The sequence below is a fragment of the Lepidochelys kempii genome, chromosome 8 (genome assembly GCF_965140265.1).
Source record: "Lepidochelys kempii isolate rLepKem1 chromosome 8, rLepKem1.hap2, whole genome shotgun sequence".
NCBI lineage: Eukaryota > Metazoa > Chordata > Testudines > Cheloniidae > Lepidochelys > Lepidochelys kempii.
Genome location: NC_133263.1, coordinates 42198218 through 42219683, shown reverse-complemented (window position 1 = coordinate 42219683; position 21466 = coordinate 42198218). Strand labels below are relative to the sequence as shown.

The 21466-nt window shown below is 52.8% G+C and overlaps 1 protein-coding gene across 1 annotated transcript in view; it reads left to right on the top strand.

Moving 5' to 3' along the window:
- Window positions 1–21466, top strand: part of DDR2 (discoidin domain receptor tyrosine kinase 2) — a 143959-nt gene that overhangs the window by 58474 nt on the left and 64019 nt on the right. Inside the window, exons 3-6 of the mRNA XM_073356221.1 lie at window positions 10685–10787; window positions 14621–14852; window positions 15665–15812; window positions 20776–20881. Coding sequence (XP_073212322.1) covers window positions 10685–10787; window positions 14621–14852; window positions 15665–15812; window positions 20776–20881 — 589 coding nt within the window. The remainder of the gene's footprint in view (window positions 1–10684; window positions 10788–14620; window positions 14853–15664; window positions 15813–20775; window positions 20882–21466) is intronic.

Below are 21466 nucleotides of genomic sequence, written 5' to 3'. Positions count from 1 at the left end.
GCTTAGTACCATGGCACAAACACCATTAAATGTCCCTTTAAACCTGATATTAAGAAACAGAAAAGAAGGAAAAGTTATTTAATACTTTACATTTCAAATTAATTAAGGCTTTCATTTTAACAACAGCCCTTGTTCCCTTTCCCATTAGCAGAAAAGGGTTTTTAAAGGAAATATCCCCTTGTTTGACAGTCTCTTAGGTCGTGTTAAAATGATGATAATTGTTCTTTTTGGGGAAAAGGGAAGAAGTTAGTTGAAATGGGCTCGAACTATTGTTAAAATCGGATCTGTTTCTTACAAGACAAAATGAAACAAACACACACAGAAGGGGAGAGAAAAGAACAGAAAAGATAGAAAATGAAGCTTCTGGTGCTGACTCTCACTTGCAGCCTCACTGTTGGAAAAACACAGACCCAGCCCATGGACTTATCAGCCACTCCAAGACCTGGCAAACTTATACCAGCGTTAGGCTGTTTAGGACTCTGCTTTTAGTTGCCTCTTTATGGTCACAGGCTCACAGCAGTGTTGCAAAATATAAGAATAGTCATACTGGGTCAGACCAAAGGACCATCTAGTCCAATATCCTGTCTTCCGACAATGGCCAATACCAGGTGCCCCAGAGGGAATGAACAAAACACGTAATCATCAAGTGATCCATCCCCTGTCATCCAGTCCCAGCTTCTGGCAGTCTTGGCTGGCCAAGTCAGACTCTTATTAGACAGAGGCAAAAGGAGAGAGATAGGAAAGAGGAGAAATAAGGTAGGGAAGGAAACGGGCACAATGGAGCAGGGAGGAGTGAAAATTTCACATGCCAGCTGGTGGTTGGGATTCAGCTGGAGCTGGTAGGGGTGGCGATGTAATCTGGGTTCCTCTCTCTGGCCCGGTCTGGTCAGGACACCAGTTTGGGTCAGGATGACAAAGATCTGGGGCCCAGGAGATGGTGGGGGTGGCAGCCATGATGGTGAAGCTCACTCCAGTAGCCAATTTGTCTCCTCAAAGTCTCTTTGTAAGGACCCCAAAGGCAGTGGTGAGTGTAACAGCCACTCGTTATTTCAGCCACCAATTAAGACTAATATTCAACACACCAACTTTGGTTAATTAATTTCCAGACCCACATTTTTCTTGTTTACCAGGCATGATCTTAACACAGTCCTTGAGCTGGGCTAGGAGGCCTTTCTGTTTGGACTCAGTCACGCTGTCTCCCCTTCACACCTTTTCTATCAACATTTATTGTTCTAGTTCATAAACTATCACAATAACCTTACACTCACTCTAGGGTTACCAACTTTCATTGGTCGTATTCTTGGAGGTTTCATTGTATGACTTAATCTTCAATTAAAGATTAAATTTTAATTCCTGGAGACTCCAGGACAATCCTGGAGGGTTGGCAACAATAACTCACTCTCTACCAGTGAGCTCATAGTTAGAGTAAATGTGTAGGTCCAATTATCACAACAGCTCTCTGCTCAAAAGGGGAAACCAAAAGTTTGGCTGTGTAAGGAATGGGAGGGATAATAATACAGAAGATACTGTAATGCTTTGATATCGCTCAGGTTTCAGAGTAGCAGCCGTGTTAGTCTGTATTCGCAAAAAGAAAAGGAGTACTTGTGGCACCTTAGAGACTAACAAATTTATTTGAGCATAAGCTTTCGTGAGCTACAGCTCACTTCATCGGATACTTTCAGTGGGAAATACAATGGGGAGATTTATATACATAGAGAACATGAAACAATGGGAGTTACCATACACACTGTAACAAGAGTGATTACTTAAAGTGACCTATTACCAGCAGGAGAGCGGGGGGGGGGGGACTTTTGTAGTGATAATCAAGGTGGGCCATTTCCAGCAGTTGACAAGAACGTGTGAGGAACAGTGGGGGGTGGGGTGGGGAATAAACATGGGGAAATAGTTTTACTTTGTGTAATGACCCATCCACTCCCAGTCTCTATTCAAGCCTAAGGGTATGTCTACACTACGAAATTATATCGAATTTATAGAAGTCGGTTTTTTAGAAATCGTTTTTATGTATTCGAGTGTGTGTGTCCCCACAGAAAATGCTCTAAGTGCATTAACTCGGCGGAGTGCTTCCACAGTACCGAGGCTAGAGTCGACTTCCGGAGCGTTGCACTAAGGGTAGCTATCCCAAAGTTCCTGCAGTATCTGCTGCCCATTGCAATTCTGGGTTGAGATCCCAATGCCTGATGGGGCTAAAACATTGTTGCGGTGGTTCTGGGTACACATTGTCAGGCCCCCGTTCCCTCCCTCCCTCCCTCCGTGAAAGCAAGGGCAGACAATTGTTTTGCGCCTTTTTTCCTGAGTTACCTGTGCAGACGCCATACCATGGCAAGCATGGAGCCCGCTCAGGTAACCATCACCGTATGACTCCTGGGTGCTGGCAGATGTGGTACTGCATTGCTACACAGCAGCAGTAACCCATTGCCTTGTGGCAGCAGATGGTACAGTAGGACTGGTAGCCGTCATCGTCATGTCCGAGGTGCTCCTGGCCACATTAGGGACTACATTAGAAGTGACTTGACCAGGTCATTCTCTTTAGTCCTGCAGTCAGTCCTATTGAACCATCTTATGGTGAGCAGGCAGGCGATACGGATTGCTAGCAGTCCTATTGTACCATCTTCTGCCAGGCAGGCAAGAGATGAGGATGGCTAGCAGTCCTATTGTACCATCTTCTGCCGAGCAGCCATGAGATGTGGATGGCTTGCAGTCCTTCTGCACCGTCTGCTGCCAGCCAAAGATGTAAAAGATAGATGGAGTGGATCAAAACAAGAAAGAGACCAGATTTGTTTTGTACTCATTTGCTCCCCCTCCCTGTCTAGGAGACTCATTCCTCTAGGTCACACTGCAGTCACTCACAGAGAAGGTGCAGTGAGGTAAATCTAGCCATGTATCAGTCAGAGGCCAGACGAACCTGCTTGTTCCAATAAGAACAATTACTTAGGTGCACCATTTCTTATTGGAGCCCTCCTTGAAATGCCTGAAATTTCCTGCCTGAAATACTCCTTGATGTTAAGCCACCCCTTTGTTGATTTTAATTCCCTGTAAGCCATGTCGTCAGTTGCCCCTCCCTCCGTCAGAGCAATGGCAGACAATCGTTCCACGCCTTTTTTCTGTGCAGACGCCATACCACAGCAAGCATGGAGCCCGCTCAGCTCACTTTGGCAATTAGGAGCACATTAAACACCACACGCATTATCCAGCAGTATATGCGGCACCAGAACCTGGCAAAGCGATACCGGGTGAGTAGGCGACGTCAGCGCGGTCACGTGAGTGATCAGGACATGGACACAGGCTTCTCTCAAAGCACAGGCCCTGGCAATGTGGGCATCATGGTGCTAATGGGGCAGGTTCATGCGGTGGAACGCCGATTCTGGACTCAGGAAACAAGCATGGACTGGTGGGACCGCATAGTGTTGCAGGTCTGGGACGATTCCCAGTGGCTACGAAAATTTTGCATGCGTAAGGGCACTGTCATGGAACTTTGTGACTTGCCTTCCCCTGCCCTGAGGCGCATGAATACCAAGATGAGAGCAGCCCCCACAGTTGAGAAGCGAGTGGCAATAGCTCTGTGGAAGCCTGCAACGTCACACAGCTACTGGTCAGTCAGGAATCAATTTGGAGTGGGCAAATCTACTGTTGGGGCTGCTGTGATGAAAGTAGCCAACACAATCAAAGATCTGCTGACATCAAGGTTAGTGACCCTGGGAAATGTGCAGGTCATGGTGGATGGCTTTGCTGCAATGGGATTCCCTAACTGTGGTGGGGCTATAGACGGAATCCATATCCCTATCTTGGCACCAGAGCACCAAGCCGGCGAGTACATAAACCGCAAGGGGTACTTTTCAATAGTGCTGCAAGCTCTGGTGGATCACAAGGGACGTTTCACTGACATCAATGTGGGATGGCCGGGAAAGGTACATGACGCTCGCATCTTCAGGAACTCTGGTCTGTTTCAAAAGCTGCAGGAAGGGACTTTATTCCCAGACCAGAAAATAACCGTTGGGGATGTTGAAATGCCTATATGTATCCTTGGGGACCCAGCCTACCCCTTAATGCCATGGCTCATGAAGCTGTACACAGGCAGCCCGGACAGTAGTCAGGAGCTGTTCAACTACAGGCTGAGCAAGTGCAGAATGGTGGTAGAATGTGCATTTGGACGTTTAAAGGCGCGCTGGCGCAGTTTACTGACTCGCTTAGACCTCAGCGAAACCAATATTCCCACTGTTATTACTGCTTGCTGTGTGCTCCACAATATCTGTGAGAGTAAGGGGGAGACGTTTATGAGAGGGTGGGAGGTTGAGGCAAATCGCCTGGCTGCTGGTTATGCGCAGCCAGACACCAGGGCATTAGAAGAGCACAGGAGGGCGCGGTACGCATCAGAGAAGCTTTGAAAACCAGTTTCATGACTGGCCAGGCTACGGTGTGAAAGTTCTGTTTGTTTCTCCTTGATGAAACCCCCCACCCCTTGGTTCACTCTACTTCCCTGTAAGCTAACCACCCTCCCCTCCTCCCTTTAATCATTGCTTGCAGAGGCAATAAAGTCATTGCTGCTTCACAGTCATGCATACTTTATTCATTCATCACACAAATGGGGGGATAACTACCAAGGTAGCCCAGGAGGGGTGGTGGAGGAGGGAAGGACAAGGCCACACAGCACTTTAAAAGATTAAAACTTTAAAACTTATTGAATGCCAGCCTTCTGTTGCTTGGGCAATCCTCTGGGGTGGAGTGGCTGGGTGGCCAGAGGCTCCCCCACCGCGTTCTTGGGCATCTGGGTGAGGAGGCTATGGAACTTGGGGAGGAGGGCAGTTGGTTACACAGGGGCTGTAGCGGCAGTCTGTGCTCCTGCTGCCTTTCTTGCAGCTCAACCATGTGCTGGAGCGTACTGGTTTGATCCTCCAGCAGCCTCAGCATTGAATCCTGCCTCCTCTCATCACGCTACCGCCACCTTTCAGCTTCACCCCTCTCTTCAGCCCACCACTTACTCTCTTCAGCCTGCCACCTCTCCTCCTGGTCATTTTGTGCTTTCCTGCACTCTGACATTGTCTGCCTCCACGCATTCGTCTGTGCTCTGTCAGTGTGGGAGGACAGCATGAGCTCAGAGCTGTGGAGGGATAGCTCAGTGGTTTGAGCACTGGCCTGCTAAACCCAGGGTTGTGAGTTCAATCCTTGAGGGGGCCATTTAGGGATCGGGGCAAAAATTGGGGATTGGTCCTGCTTTGAGCAGGGGGTTGGACTAGATGACCTCCTGAGGTCCCTTCCAACCCTGATATTCTATGATTCAGAGAACATTTCATCACGATTGCATTTTTTTTGCCTTCTAATCTTCACTAGCCTCTGGGAAGGGAAGAACCTGTGATCCTTGGGGGGTACTGGCTCCAGGTCCAGGGTGAGAAACAGTTCCTGGCTGTCAGGAAAAATGGTTTCTCTGCTTGCTTGCTGTGAGCTATCTACAACCTCATCATCATCATCTTCCTCGTCCCCAAAACCTGCTTCCGTGTTGCCTCCATCTCCATTGAAGGAGTCAAAGAACACGGCTGGGGTAGTGGTGGCTGAACCCCCTAAAATGGCATGCAGCTCATCATAGAAGCGGCATGTTTGGGGATCTGATCCGGAGCGGCCGTTCGCCTCTCTGATTTTCTGGTAGGCTTGCCTCAGCTCCTTAAGTTTCACGTGGCACTTCTTCGGGTCCCTGTTATGGCCTCTGTCCTTCATGCCCTGGGAGATTTTGACAAACGTTTTGGCATTTCGAAAACTGGAACAGAGTTCTGATAGCACGGATTCCTCTCTCCATACAGCGATCAGATCCCGTACCTCCCGTTCAGTCCATGCTGGAGCTCTTTTGCGATTCTGGGACTCCATCATGGTCACCTCTGCTGATGAGCTCTGCATGGTCACCTGCAGCTTGCCACGCTGGCCAAACAGGAAATTGAAATTCAAAAGTTTGCGGACCTTTTCCTGTCTACCTGGCCAGTGCATCTGAGTTGAGAGTGCTGTCCAGAGCAGTCACAATGGAGCACTCTGGGATAGCTCCCGGAGGCCAATACTGTCTAATTGCATCCACAGTACCCCAAATTCGACCCAGCAAGGCTGATTTCAGCGCTAATCCCCTTGTTGGGGGTGGAGTCAGGAAATTGATTTTAAGAGCCCTTTAAGTCAAAAATAGGGCTTCATCGTGTGGACGGGTGCAGGGTTAAATCGATTTAACGCTGCTAAATTCGACCTCAGCTCCTAGTGTGGACCAGGGCTGATTCAAACCTGATAAAAGGCACAGTATGCAGTTAGCCTGTGGTGTTCTCTGCCATACGATTATTTTGACACCAAGAGCTTAGCAAAGTTCAGAAAAAGGATTGGGCACTTATATAGATAAAGAGAACATCAGAGTTAGAATTGTAACATCAGAGTTAGAACTGCTGACCCTCCAAGAGTTTTTAAAGGGATTTAAATCATCTACCTACTGGAGCTCAGAAGGAAGTTTCCTCCCTGGTAAGTATCCTATAAACTGTCTACTGCAACATTTCTTGCACCTTTCTCTGATGCACTGGCCACAGTCAGAGACAGGATCCTGGATGGCTCACAATGGCAATTCCTATGCTCACCAGTGCCATATATAGAGGTGTGAAAGGTGACCTTCCCCAGCAGTGCTGCCTAGTGGTTATGTTGTCCTCCCTGATGGTCCTCTTTCTTCTACCACTCCATCCTGTGGGATCTGTCCCTTTGTTTGTGGCTCAGTCCTTCTGACCTGCTCTGCTTCCCCTTTTAAACTCCACCTCCTGTTTGTGCTGGCTTTGCATATAAGAACATAAGAACATAAGAATGGCCCTACTAGGTCAGACCAAAAGTCCAGCTAGCCCAGTACCCTGTCTTCTGACAGTGGCCAGTGCCAGGTGTCCCAGAGGGAATGAACAGAACAGGTAATCATCAAGTGATCCATCCCCTGTCGCTCATTCCCAGCTTCTGGCAAACAGAGGGCAGGGACACCATTCCTGCCCATCCTGGCTAATAGCCATTGATGGACCTATCCTCCATGAATTTATCTAGTTCTTTTTTGAACCCTGTTATGATCTTGGACATCACAACATCCTCTGGCAAGGAGTTCCACAGGTTGACTGTGTGTTGTGTGAAGAAATACTTCCTTTTATTTGTTTTAAACCTGCTGCCTATTAATTTCATTTGGTGACCCCTAGTTCTTGTGTTATGAGAAGTAGTAAACAACACTTCCTTATCTACTTTCTCTACACCAGTCATGATTTTATAGACGTCAATCATATCTCTGTTTAGCCATTTCTTTTCCAAGCTGAAAAGTCCCAGTCTTTTTAATCTCTCCTCATAAAGAAGCCATTCCATACCCCTAATCATTTTTGTTGCCCTTTTCTGAACCTTTTCCAATTCAAATATATCTTTTTTGAGATGGGGCGACCACATCTGCACACAGTATTCAAAATGTGGGCGTACCATGGATTTATATAGAGGCAACATGATATTTTCTGTCCTATTATCTATCCCTTTCTTAATTATTCCCAGCATTCTGTTCACTTTTTTGACTGCCTCTGCACATTGAGTGGATGTTTTCAGAGAATTATCCACAATGACTCTAAGGTCTCTTTCTTGAGTGGTAACAGCTAATTTAGACCCCATCATTTTATATGTATAGTTGGGATTATGCTTTCCAATGTGCATTACTTTGCATTTATCAAGGTTAAATATCATCTGCCATTTTGTTGCCAAGTCACCCAGTTCTGAGAGATCCTTTTGTAGCACTTTGCAGTCTGCATGGGTCTTAACTATCTTTAGTAATTTTGTATCATCTGCAAAGTTTGCCACCTCACTGTTTACCCCTTTTTACAGATCATTTATGAATATGTTGAATAGGATTGATCCCAGAATGGACCCTTGGGGGACACCACTATTTACCTCTCTCCATATGGGGTTGTTTGGGCCCAGAGCTGCTCTCTAACCCTTTGTTCTCCAGTGTGGGGTTTGCACACCCCATCACAAGAGGTAACATCACTTTTCTCTGCCTGCTCAGTGTTTCTCTAGTTATCCATCCTAGGAGTAGACTAGTCCTCTTTGCTGCAGTGTTGCACTGGGACTTTATGTTCAGGTGGTATCCACCATGACCTCTATGTCGCTTCCAGAGTCACTATTTTCCAGGATAGAGTCCCCCATCCTATAAGTGTGGCCACATTCTTTGTTCGTAGATGTATGATGAAAGATCAGTGCACCAAGCTTACCTAGTTACCCAGATCGCTCTGTATCAATGGCCTGTCCTCTTTGCTATAGGCCACAATACTAGACTTTGTGTCATTGGTAAACTTTATCAGCAGTCATTTTATATTTTCTTTCCAATTATCGATAAAAGAATAGGGTGAGAACAGATCCCTGCAAGAGCCTACTAGAAATAATCCCATTAGATTCTAGTTTCCCATTAACAACTATACTGTGAGATCTATCAGTGAGCCAGTTTTGAAGCCACTAACATGGGCCATATTGATATTTGTATAGTGCCAGTTTTTAAATCAAAATGTCACTTGGGACTAAGTCACATCCATTACAGAATCTAAGTTTATTATGTCATCATAGTTACCTTTATCAGACAGATTTGTAATTTGCTCCCGGAACAATATCACATTTGTTTGACACAACCTATTTTCCATGAAACCATGTCTGCTGGTATCGATTATATTTCCAGCCTTTAGCTCTTTATTGCTAGAGTCCCGTATCAGTCATCTGCAACACGTATGTTAGCCCATGAAACCAGAAGGCCCATCCCCACCATGGGTGAGCAGCTGGGTTTGAATGCTGACCAAGTCTCTTCTCACTTAAAGCACAGTGTACTGTGTTCTTGTGAACTATTGTAACCCATACTATGCTCTGTGGGGCTCTGGCCCCCTCTACTGATGGAGTTTAATGAGTCTGCTACAGCCTTAGCAAACAGAGCTGGGTCATTTAGCTCAGGCACTAGAGGCTCCTGCTTTAGGATCTAAAGGGCCCAGGTTCAATTCCTGCTGTTAATAATGCACCCTGCTAAGCATGGTATTGTGTTATCATGGGCAGGTGGTTGCAGGAAGTATGCCCTGACAGTCCTAGGCTGGCTCCCTGAGAGGGGCTAACCCCATGAAGCCCTGGGCTGCTATGGGCACTCGTAGCTGTCAAAGCTGCCCAGGTATCAACCATCCATCCGCATGCATCATTGGAAATGTAGCTCCTGGTTGCAGTTCACACCCGCCACCTCTGTCTGGTGAGCAAAAAGAGGAGCCTCCATCAGCAGCTGGAGCCGAGAGCCACATGCAGAGCTCTGGCACATCCCATTTTGGCCAGTCGCTGAGATACCCTTCCACGGTGCTGAGTGAGAGGCTGCAGCTGCCCCCACATGCCTCCTCAGAGCACTGTGTGGACTGACTCTCCACAGAGAGGGAGCTCTGCCTCCCCTGAGAACAGCAATCTCCGGCTCTCATCCTCCAGGTAGCCCTGTGTGGCTGGGCCCCTGCCGGTCTCATGGAGGCCAGGTGGTGGAGGACTGAGTCAACGTGGGGCAGCTCTTGGAATCAGGGCCCATGTGAGGAAGAAGCCAGGACACTCAAATGAGCCTGACCAGCTGTGTCCTTCACCACGGGAGTGGGAGAGTCAAATGGTATCTAGGACTCTTTCAATAGAATCCACACACCCCAATAGGAACACGTGTGCCCACCCCCTCTGATTTCCACAGGGCTTGGGCATCAGTCACCATCCCCTGTTCAGTGAGCAAGGCTAGAGTGAGCATGAACCTCTCCGTTAGGGCATGGTAAGTCTTTTGGCCCAGAGGAGCTCAGGACACTTACTCCAGAATTGCAGCAGTCTCTGTGTGACACTGGCTGCTACTGGGGACTCCTGCCAAGCCTGGGGACTCCTCCTGGATACCAGAGACACCCCCGCTGCCAACTACAAGTCAATTACCTCCCTGCCCCACCCTGCTGAGGGGAGTCACTTTCCCTCATGCAGGATGGCAGCATGGAAGGTGCACAGGCATGACCTGCTGAGGTGCAGTGATCAAGCTGTGTTGATGGGGTCTGGGTCTGGGATAGCAGGGTTTGGGTGAGGGGCATTGGCAGATCTGTGTGTGAGTCCAGGAGGGGCTGCGGCAGGTGCATTTGCAGAGATGTTACTGTGGGGGTAGGGGCCAGGCACTAGAGTAGCAGGTGGTGCTGCGGGCTGGGACAGAAGTGTATCTGGAGCTAAGTGGAGGGCACAGGCAGGAGAAGGGGCTGCCGGGATGTATCAAGAGTGGCTACATCAGCCAGGCTGTGTGGAGGTCCCAAGGTTTGCATAGCAGGGGGGGTCTATGAGTCTACACCAGATACCAGACACCCGTATTTGTGTGGGGTGCGAAGCCAAAGCCTAGAAGAGCAGGAGGTGCTACTAGAGATCTGCGGATGGGCCTCTTTCTTATACCAAGCCTATCACTGTGGTATCTGTGGTGCACTGGCATAGCTTTGGGGAGGTTCCAGGGCTGAGCTAGCATGTAGTGTGGTGGAGCAGGGCTGGCGTGAAGTGGGGGGAGCTTGTCCAGAGCTACCTGCGCCATGCCTGACCTTCTCCTGAGGGCCAGTTCTGAGTTCCTCGGAGGCACTGAGCATTCTCCACACTCACTGGAGCAAACCGAAGGAGCAGCCAATGGTGTGTCTCGTTTCAGCTGTATGCCGTTATCCTCTGGGCATGTCAGGCGGCCACATCCCAGACGAGGACATCTCCGCTTCCAGTCAGTGGTCTGAATCCACAGCAGCCAAGTATGGAAGGTGAGGGCAAGCGATGCAAGGGAGCCGTGTGCCTATCACATGGGGTGATTGGCTGTGTGGTATCACACTTGACCTATGGCAGGGGAGAGCTGCGTCACTGATGTTCTCAATGGCCATAGCAGGATTTCACTAGTGTTCCTGTTTTGTGACTGGCTATTGCTGGGCGAGGATCCTGTGCTGGGGCCCAGGGCGTGTTCCATGAACCTGCAGAGTCTCGCTCTGCCAGTGTCATCCTGCGTGTGCAGCATACCTCAGTGGCTGCCGCTCTTCCAGACTCCTCTGCCAGCCACCACTGCTCCTGGGCCCAGCACAGGACGAGGCAGGCTCTGCTGCAGCTGTAGGGAGGTGGAGAGCACTTCCCAGAAGCAAGCAGTGGGGCTGTGGTTCCATGGCAGCTGTGGGGCTGGCCAGTGATGAGCTTCCAAAATCTTAACAACCCGTTCCCTCCTCACCCCACGAGGGGGTCGTGGCCTGTCCCGTTCCCCCCCCCCCCGGACCCCTGCCCCATCCACCCCCCTCCTCTGTCCCCTGACTGCCCCCAGATCCGGGCAGGAGGGTCTCATGGGCCACTGTAGTGGGTGCCCACCCCGCCCAGCCCCTAAGAGCCAGAGGGACCTGCCGGGGGGCGAGGTGGGGAGTCCTGGCAGTGCTTACCTGGGGCGCTCCTGGGAAGCATCCAGCAGGTCCCTCTGGCTTCTAGGGGCAGGGTAGCATAGCTAGGAGGAGCGGCTGCTTCCCCCACTGATCACATCAAAAGTGGTTCCCTAGGCGCCGACTCCATGGTTGGTCCGGGGCTACAGCTCCCACGGGGAAAATTCCCACCCCGCGCCCAGCCCCAGATCACCTCCGCCTCCTCCCCAGAACGCACCACCCCGCTCTGCTTCTCCACCCCCTGCCCCCGCTTCCCGCGAATCAGCTGTTCGCGCAGGAAGCCTGGGAGGGCTGAGAAGCAAGCGGCAACTTCGTGCTCAGGCCCAGGGAGGAAGAGGTGAGCTGGGGCGGGGAGCGGCTCCCCTGCACCCCCTGGGTTACCTGCTACGGTGCGGGCAGCCCTCCTCGCGCCCCCCCCTCCCCAGCTCACCTCCGCTCCGCCTCCACCTCCCTGGGCCTGAGCGTGAAGCCACCACTTGCTTCTCAGCCCTTCCCTCGCGAACAGCTGATTTGCGGGAAGCTGGCGGGGGGCGTGCGGAGAAGCAGAGTGGGGTGGCGCGTTCAGGGGAGGAGGCAGAGGTGGAGCAGAGGTGAGCTGGGGCCAGGTGCGGGGCGGGGAGCTGCCGGTGGGGGCTCTGCACCCACCAAATTTTCCCCATGGGTGCTCCAGCCCCGGAGCACCCACGGAGTCAGCACCTAAGGCACCACTTTAGGCTGGTTAAATTTAGTAGCCCTTTTAGAACTGGTTGTCCCTCGCAGGACAACCGGTTCTAAAAGGGCTTCTAAATTTAAGCACCGGTTCTTGTGAACCGGTGCGAACCGGTTCCAGCTCACCACTGGGGCTGGCCCAAGATAGGGTTCCTGGAATGTGTTCCTGGGGGCAACTTTGTGGGGCCATGGCTAGCCTGCACGGGGCCAGCCCCTGCAGCAGTTGCCAGGTGCCATGGTGGCTGACAGCTTGGTCACAGGTTGAGGCCCCTGCAAATGCAGGCTGAGGGCATGTTCAACAGCAAGAGGGAAGCTGCAGCCCTCTGCCCCTAGCAGTCTCCTGCCAGGTACCAGAGTGAGGAAGAGTCCAGCCAGCCACAGAGGGGAGCAGAGCGGAGATGGGAGCATGAGGAAGGTGCCAAGTGGACAATGGGGCTGGGGACCTGGGCTCAGACCCAGGGATTCTTGGGGTGAAAAGGGCATGCTGTGTGTCAGAAGACAGGGCAGATTTGCCCAAGAGTTTTGTAGTGAAAGACATGCAGCCATGAGCTTTCTAACCTAGACCTTTCCCCAGGAGACTAGACCCAATGGGCTGTGTGATGTCTGCAGACCCAGGAAGGGCGTGTGGCCCTGGAGCTCAGCTGCATGTCAAGGGGCCTCCCTGAAGCCAGCATTAGCCATCACAGCGCTCTCTGGGAGTTCCCTCCTTCACTCTGGGCTCAGTAAAGGATGCTGCAAGAATGCGTGTGTTCATTTGTGAACGCATGCTGGGGAGGGTCCCTTGTGCTAGGAACACTGTCATGAACGTTCCCTCAGCTGGAGCAGTGACCCTGAGCCAGCGAGGAGTTCCTGACGGGTGGCGCTCACGCCGGGTCTCCTCTCCTCCCACCCATGGTCATCTTAACTCCTGCAGGCAGGGCGAGAGAAACCCACCCAGAACAGCCCTGTTGGCCTCACTTTCTCTGCTGGCCCAGCCCGCTCCTCGGAAGTTGCCTGAGTGTGAGAGGCAGCTGCAAGAGAGAGGCTACACCCAGCATGTGCCCAGCAGAGGCTGCCCCAGGGCTGGGGTTTGACCTTGTGGCAGCCTGTCGCTCTGCATGGGGAGTTGGTAGCAGGATACAGTCTACAGCATGGTGCTCTTCCACTGTTCCTTCCTGTGGTACTGACAGCTCTTCCTCACCTGGTGCTGAGGGAAAGTCATGCATCATCTCTGGTGATTGGAGGGAGACGTTTCCTCCTGACCCCTCCCATCTCACCTCTCCATCTGGGGCTCTGCCCTGCCACCTTGGTTACCCACAGCTTCTCACGTGGCAGGCCCTGCACGTTGTGTTTCTGCCTCTAGTGCCTGGTCCCTGACCCAGCTGTGAGGGCTCCTGTCGGGCTTGAGGCAGGGGCCAGTTTTGCATACATGCCATGCTGCTGTTGAAGGGCCAGCCCCACGTCAGAGGCAGTGAGGAACACTCTCCAGGGAACATGCCCATGGTGATACCCTCCAGCTCCTGCTATATATTATCCTGGTGCCGTCTGCCTGGCCCAGTGCAGTCCCATGTGCTTTCTGCCCTCCCCCACTTTGGGTAGCTAGTGCCCAACAGGTACCCACAAGTGAGGACTGGTGAGAGCAGGGACTGCAGTAGGGGCCCCTGGTGAGCAGGATCTGGGGGCAGTGGTGCTGTATTCCCCTCCTCTGGGCCCACAGAGCCCCAGGGCCCACACTGGCCCTCAGGCCTGGTTCTGGTGGGATTTCTGATGGGTCAGATACAGACCCTGCCCCCTGCTGGAGCCAGGGTCAGAGCAGGGGAGCACACAATTTGTGAGTGGGGAGGCAAGGAAACACCCCCACAAGACAGCAGGCAAGGAGAGCCGGGTGGCCATGATGGGTGGGTATGGGTCATGCTCAGAAACGGCACCCAGCACCAGCACTCCATATCCAGTGTGAGCTGCTAGGGGAACATGAGATGGCCCGTGGGAGGGAGAAATTCTGATTATGCTGCTCCTTGCCCAGCTCCACACTGGCCATGGGACTGGTGTCCCTATGGGGGGCCCAAGGCCAAAGCTCAGAACTCAAAGGGGCTCGGGGAACGCTCCTCCAGCATTTTATAATGAGAGAATTGAGACCTCAGGGCTTCAGGCCTAAGCTTGGCTGGTGAGCCCTCCCTACTGCAGGGCCCCAAATCTGTGAATCCACCCCCATATCCCAGCTCTTTGTGAGGGGAAGGACAGGTCCTCCTTGTGCTGCAGGTGAGTTAAGGGTTGGAGGCTGAGGAGCTGAGACTTTTCTACTTTGTTACTGCTGGTTAGAAGATTCCTGGTCAGTGCTAGGCCAGCCCAGGGGCAAGTGGGGTGGGCTGTGGGGAAGGCAGGGTGGGGTCTGACGCCTGGGGAGCAGGGTGCCATAATAGGCTCTCATAGGAAGTCTTTTTGGAAGTGACTCTCTCTCTTCCTCTGCACTCCTACCCCACCCTGCACTGCCCCAGGCTTGATTCAGAAGAGGGTGATGGGGCTTGGTGTCCAGAGATCCCAGTTGAGCCGGATGACCTCAAGGAGTTCCTTCAGATTGACCTGCACGCCCTGCACTTTATCACCCTGGTGGGGACCCAGGGGCGACACGCTGGCGGCCATGGCAATGAGTTTGCACCAATGTACAAGATCAATTACAGCCGGGATGGCACCCGTTGGATTTCCTGGAGGAACCGGCATGGGAAGCAGGTAAGGAGGTGGGGAAATTAATAAATCTTCCCTGCTAGGATCCCACTGCCCTAGAGATGGGAAGGGGGGCCCTGTATGTGGGATGTGTCACCATGCTCAGACTGGCACCCTAACCAAGTGTTGCTGATCTGGCATATACTGCAAATCCAGTATCAGGTGGGCCAGGTATCTCTGTAGCTGCCACCTCGAGTTACAGGCATTCCGGGCTGAAGCAGTGCCTGGCCAACGAGCAGAACACCAGCTCCTAGGACAGAGAATGCCTTTGCCTGGCTAGGGTACTGACAATGAAGGGTGTCAGCAATCCATTTCTGGGGCAGTTGGGGCTTGGTCACTGGAGTATTGGAAAATGCTAGTGAAGATGCTGATGATACCTGCCATGCAGTGCGCAGGGAGGTGTGAGTTGAAGTGCAGGCTTTACCCTCCATGCCCATTCGTGCCAATCCACCTCTCCCAGTGCAATGTAGACAGGAGATGCACATTAGCACCATCCAGGCTGCCACAGCTGTAGTGCTGGATGGAAGTTCACTGCAGGGAATACAAGCATATCTACTGCCATGCCCTGGGCCCGTAACAATGACAAAGCCCCATGCACTGGGGGGATTGTGCCCACCACACAGATGCTGAGACTGATGCAAAAACAGTGATCTCCCTGCCCCTGGTGGCAGAGAAGTGCCGGGTGGTGGTAGCAGGGTATGGTGAGGTGCAGCAGCCGTGAGCCACACTTGGAGGCCTGTGGGATGTGTGAGCTGCCCTCTGACTCTCTCAGCTGCACAGCATCAGCGCTCTTTGCTCCTAGTATCTGTCGTCCTTAGGTGCTGGATGGAAACACCAACCCTTATGACATTGTCCTCAAGGACCTGGAGCCTCCCATCATAGCTCGCTTCATACGCTTTATTCCCATCACCGACCACTCCATGAATGTATGCTTGCGAGTGGAGCTCTACGGCTGCACGTGGCTAGGTGAGCAGGGGCTCTGCAAGGGCACCAGTCACACCCATTTCCAGTGCCATGGATCAGGGGACCAGATGAACTGCAAGTACAAGGGCTCTTGCTGTGGCAGCGGGACCCTGTGTTGTGTTTGGGGGTCTGACATGGAAATGCATCTGTCTGCATGGATCTCTAGGCAGTGGGGGCTTGCAAGGGGCTATGGCTGGCAATGGGGCTTGGAAGGGGAACACTCACCAGAAGTGCTGCCTTCTGATCAGGCTAGGGTGTGGTAGGTTGTCTTCCTCCCAGGGGTTTCCCTTTCTCACAGTAAATCCTCTGTTTGGGGATCTGTTCTCTTAGCGACTCAGCCCTCCGGCTAGGTCACATGTTTGAACCCAATGATGTGGAAATCTTCAGAAGTCAGCAAGAGCTTCGGGGCTTCCCCCATGTGTTGGGGTCTGGACCCTTGCACCTTCAGGGTCTCCCAACTAGATTCCCCACCAAGGGACAGGCTTCTGTCATTGTCCCCTCTTTAGGGGCTGGTAGGGGATCCAGGGCCCAATGGTAGGCAGCTGAGATTGGCACCTTGGGGCACTATGCGGCTGCCTCCCTGCCTACCAGTGTCCCCTCTCCCCACAGGGTAAAATAAAGAACCAAACACAAAATTAAAGTCTGTGACCTTCAGAAGTCCCCAGTCCCTCCTTTGCAGGCTTGAGCAGGTCAGTATCCAAGCCTCAGGCTGTAAGCTTTCCTGGGAGATGCCTTCCCAGGAGCTTGTACCACAGGTCTTCTCTTGTCCACTGCCTGCCCCCTACTCAGCTGCTCTGCTTCCCCTTTTAAGCCCCCAGTCCAGCTTCTGCCAGCTCCTTTACCTCTTGTTCTCCAGTGTGGGGTTTATACACCCTGGCACAGGCTGGCAACATGATTGTGTGACGGGCTTTGGCAGCAATGGGGGCTTGTGAGGGCTCAAGACTGGAAATGGGGGTTTGCTAGGGGCTGTGTCAGCAATGGGGGGTTGCAAGCAACTGTGCCTGGCAATGGGGGGTTGTAAGAGGACATGGCAATAATGGAGGTTTGCAAGGAGCCATGTCTGGCACCTTGGGTGTGCAATGATCCATGGCTGGCAATGGGGGTTTGCTAGGGGCCGTTTCAGTAATGGGGGTTTGCGAGAAGCCATGGCTGGCAATGGAGGTTTTTGAGGGTCCAGGGCTGTGTGAGGGGCCATGGTTGGCAATGGGTGTGTGCAAGGAGCCGTGGCTGGCTACTAGGGTTTGCGAGGAAAAGTGGCAGCAATGGGGTTGTGCAAAGGGCCGTGACAGCAATGAGCATGTGCAAGGGGATGTGTCCAGCAGTGTGGATTTGTGAGTGGCTGTGGCAGTAATGGAGGTGTGTGGCTCACAGTGGGGGTGTGAGGGGGCTCTGGTGGGTAATAGGGTTGGTGAGGATCCGTGGCAGCATTGAGGATTTGCAAAGAGACATAGAATCATAGAATATCAGGGTTGGAAGGGACCCCAGAAGGTCATCTAGTCCAACCCCCTGCTCGAAGCAGGACCAATTCCCAGTTAAATCATCCCAGCCAGGGCTTTGTCAAGCCTGACCTTAAAAACCTCTAAGGAAGGAGATTCTACCACCTCCCTAGGTAACGCATTCCAGTGTTTCACCACCCTCTTAGTGAAAAATCACCACCCTCTTAGTGAAAAATGGCACTAATGGGTCTGTGTGAGGGGCCATGGCTTGCAATGTGGATGTAGCAAGGGGGGTTTGCGAGGGAATGGGGCAGCAATGGTATGGGGGCTCATGACTGGAAATGGGCGTTTGCTAGGGGATGTGGCAGCAATGGGGGCATGAGTAGGGCCATGTCTAGGAATGGAGGTTTGTGAGAGGCCATGGCCATAATGGGAGTTTGAGAGAGGCCGTGGCTGGCAGTGTGGGTTTGCGAGGGCCCTTGGCTGGCAGTGGGGGTTTTGCAAGAGGCTGTGGCTGGCAATGAGGGTTTGACAGGGCCCTTGGCTACAATGGGGGTTTGTGAGAGGCCATAACAGTAATGGGAGTTTGTGAGGGTATGTGGCTGGAAATTGGGGGTTGTCAGGTATGTGGCTGACAATGGGGTTTGCGAGCGGTTGTTTCTGGCCATGGGGGCATGCAAGGGGCTGTTTCTGGCAATGGGGCTATGTGAGGAACTGTGGCAAGCAATGAGGGTTTGCAAGGGGCCGAGGCAAGCAATGGAGGAATGATGGGGCATACCAGGCCCAGAGGTGCCCTGATAGAAAAGGAGCGGTGAAGGTGAGTCCTCCAAGTAGCCTAGAGAGGCTGCACGGGAGTCAGCCCAATCAGGGCCCAGCAGGCCCATACAAAAGGGGCTGCTGTACAGAACAGGAGTTAGTTGCTGCCTGGAGCTGGAGGAGCAAGGAGGTTGTTCCTAGCTGGCTGAAGGAGCGGCAGGCTCTCAAGACAGAGAAATTGATGGCAGGGACTTGGGGGGGGAGAAGGAGCTCCTGGCTGACAGCTGGGTAGCTGAATGCCCTGTGATATTCATGAAGGAGCTGTGGGAAAATGTCCCAGGGAGCAGTAAAAATGGTAGCAGACTCAAAGGGGATGCAGTGGCATGTGGCTGCTATTCGTAGGTTCCCTAGGTCAGGACCTGGAGTAGTGGGCAGGCCCAGGTCCCTGCCACTGGGGAAGTGGCCTGAGTATGGAACTGGGATACGCCCCTGGCAGGGGATCTGAACAGTTTAGTTGGAAAGCTGGAGCCAGAAAATCCCAGCAGGGTGAAAGCATTGGCTCCAGGGAAAAAGCCCAGGGGTGGAGGTACAGCCCTTTTGCAGGGTCGGGACTGTTAAGCAGTCCCACAGTCTCTCCAGGAATTGAGCCCGGGAAGGGCTGCAGCAAGAGATGTTCCAAAGTGGGGTATTGAAACAAGCAGTCCAACAGGGTCCTATCACGTGTACAGACTGTGTGCCCGGCGGGCGGGCTGAGTCACTGAAGACCTTCTGCAATCAGAGACAGTGCCAGCATGTGCACTCAGCCAAGTGCCTGGCAGTGAGGGCCCTCAAAGGGCTGTTGGTGGCAGTGGGGGTTCATGAGGGGCCATGGTGGCTAATGTGTTTGTGTGAGGGAATAAGACAGCAATGGGGGTTTGCGAGGGGCTGTTGGTGGCCATGGGGGTTTGCCGGGGCTGTTGGCAACGTCGGTTTGATAGGAGATGTGACTAATAGTGGGGTTTGGTGAGGGGCTGGCTGGCAATGGGAGCTTTTCAGGGGCTTGACTGGCAATGGGGGTTTGTGAGAGGCCGTGAAAGTGATATGTGTGGGGGAGGGGAGGTTGTGGGGGGCATGGCTGGCTGTGGGGCTATGTGAGGGGGCCATAATATAATGAAGCTTTGTGAAGGGTATGGCTGCCAGTGGGGATTTGTGAGGAGTCAGGGCAGTAATGGGTCTGTGGCTTGCACTGGGGGTTTGCAGGGGAACATGGCTGGCAACAAGACTGGAAATGGGGGTTTGCTAGGGGATGTGGCAGCAACGGGGGCATGCGAAGGGCCATGTCTAGGAATGGAGGTTTGTGAGAGACCATGGCCATAATGGGGGTTTATGAGGGACCATGGCTGGCAGTGGGGGTTTGAGGGTATGTGGCAGTTCATGGGGCTTGGCGAGGGGCCATGGCTGGGGGCATTGCAAGGGGCTGTGTCAGCAATGGGAGTGTGGAAGAGGCCGTGCCTGGCAATGTAGGGTTGCGAGGGGCCGTGCCTGGCAATGAGGGGTGGGAGAGGACATGGCAGTAATGGACCTTCAGATGCACCCATTGCTGGCAATGGGTCTGTGTGCGGAGCTGTGGCTGGCATGGGGTGTTTGCGAGAGGCCGTGTCTGGCAATATAGGTGTGCATGGCGGCAATGGAGCCATGACACAGTAGAGGTTTGACAGGGAATATGGGTGGTAGTGGGGGTTGGCAAGGGGCCGGCTGCCCATGGGGATGCGCAAGGGGATGTGGTACCAATGGGGGTATATGAGGGGATGTGGCAGCAGTGGGGGTGCGGAAAAGGTTGTGTCTGGCAATGCTGGTTGCCTTGGGAACATGGCAGTAATGGGTGTGTCCGAGGGACAGTGGGTGTGTGTGCGGAGCTGTAGCTGGCAAGGGGTGTTTGCGAGGGGCCATGTCTGGCAATATGGGTGTACACAGGGCTGTCACTGGCAACTCGGGTTTGCAAGGGGCCAGGGCTGGCCATGGAGGTGTGTGAGGGGACGGGGCTGGCAATGGGGCTTTGCGAGGGCTCCTTAACGGCAATGGAGGTGTTTGCGGGGCCTTGGCTGCCAGTGGGAGTTTGTGAGGCCACATTGTGTCAGTGCCCTGGTTTGTGAGGGTCTATGGCTTTCAGTGGGGGGTTGCTAGGGGTTGTGTTTGGTGGTGGGGTTTGGCATGGGGTCAGCTGGCAATGTGGGGTTGTGAGAGGCCATGAGAGTGATGGGTGTTTGTGAGGGGCCATGGCCCACAGTGGGGGTTCGCGAGGGGCTATTGGTGGCAGTGAGGAGGGGGCAGCAATGGAGGTTTGATAGAGAATATGGCTGACAGCAGGGCGGAGGAAGGTGACAGGCCATGCCTGGAAGTGGGAATGTGGCAAGGTCCATGGCTAGCAATGGGAGTTTGTGAGAGGACATGGCAGCAATGGTTGTGTGTGAGGGGACGTGACTGGCAAAGGCAGGTTGCAACTTCTTAGCCTATACCCATATCTCTGCTGGCATGACATTTTCACTGCCCTATTTGTCAGCCTGGCCAGTTCTCCATCCAGCCATTCTCCCTCTATTTTTGTGTGACACTCATACAGCGGAGCCCAGTCTGTTTCTGAGCTCATCCCTGGTCTGTGCTGCAATCTGGAGCCTCTTGGCCCAGGTGGATGTTGCATTGTGCTCTCCTTTTTGTTTATCCTGGAGAGTTGCTGCAAACCTGTCTGGGGGGGATGCTTGTTTGGGCCCACACTAATTGCACACCGATTGCTCTGGCAGATGGGCTGGTTTCCTACAACGCACCTGCTGGACAACAGTTCGTCCTTCCCAGCGGCACAGTCATTTACCTCAACGATTCTGTGTATGATGGCGCTTTTGGCTACAGGTAAGTCCCCAGAGAGCTCCTTGCCTAGGAAGGTGGGGGCGGGGTTTTTCGGGCAGGTCAGGGCTTGGTAATGACAAGCTGCCAATGTTCTACCAAGGGCTCCACAAAAATGATCCCCCAGTGTTGTCCTGTGATTAAACCAGGTTTCTACCAAACAGTTTAAGGTCACCTGTTTAAGCTGCTTGACTTGTCAGCTCCTCCAGTTCTGTACATCCCTGAGCACATCATCAGTACTCAGCGAACTAACTAATAGCAACCCCACTCCAGCAGGGATTGTGCCCCTACAGACAGGAGAACTGGAGATATGCTCATTTGCCCATTTAAACAAGACCGTGTTTTCCTTGCCATAAGCACAGAAGGAAGGAGCCACTTGGCCAACAAAGGGGCAAGTTGCTGCCTCTTTCTGAGAAAATAGCCATTGCTCTGGACATTATGAGTTCAGCCCAGGTCATCGGACATGCTGGGATGCTGTGGAAAGCCCCTGGAAGGGGTGTTGGGGGCTGTGTGACTGAGGCAGCCCACTGAGATCTCTCTGATGTGGAGTTAATAGTTGTTTCCCCACAGTATGGGGTCCCTTAAAGTCAA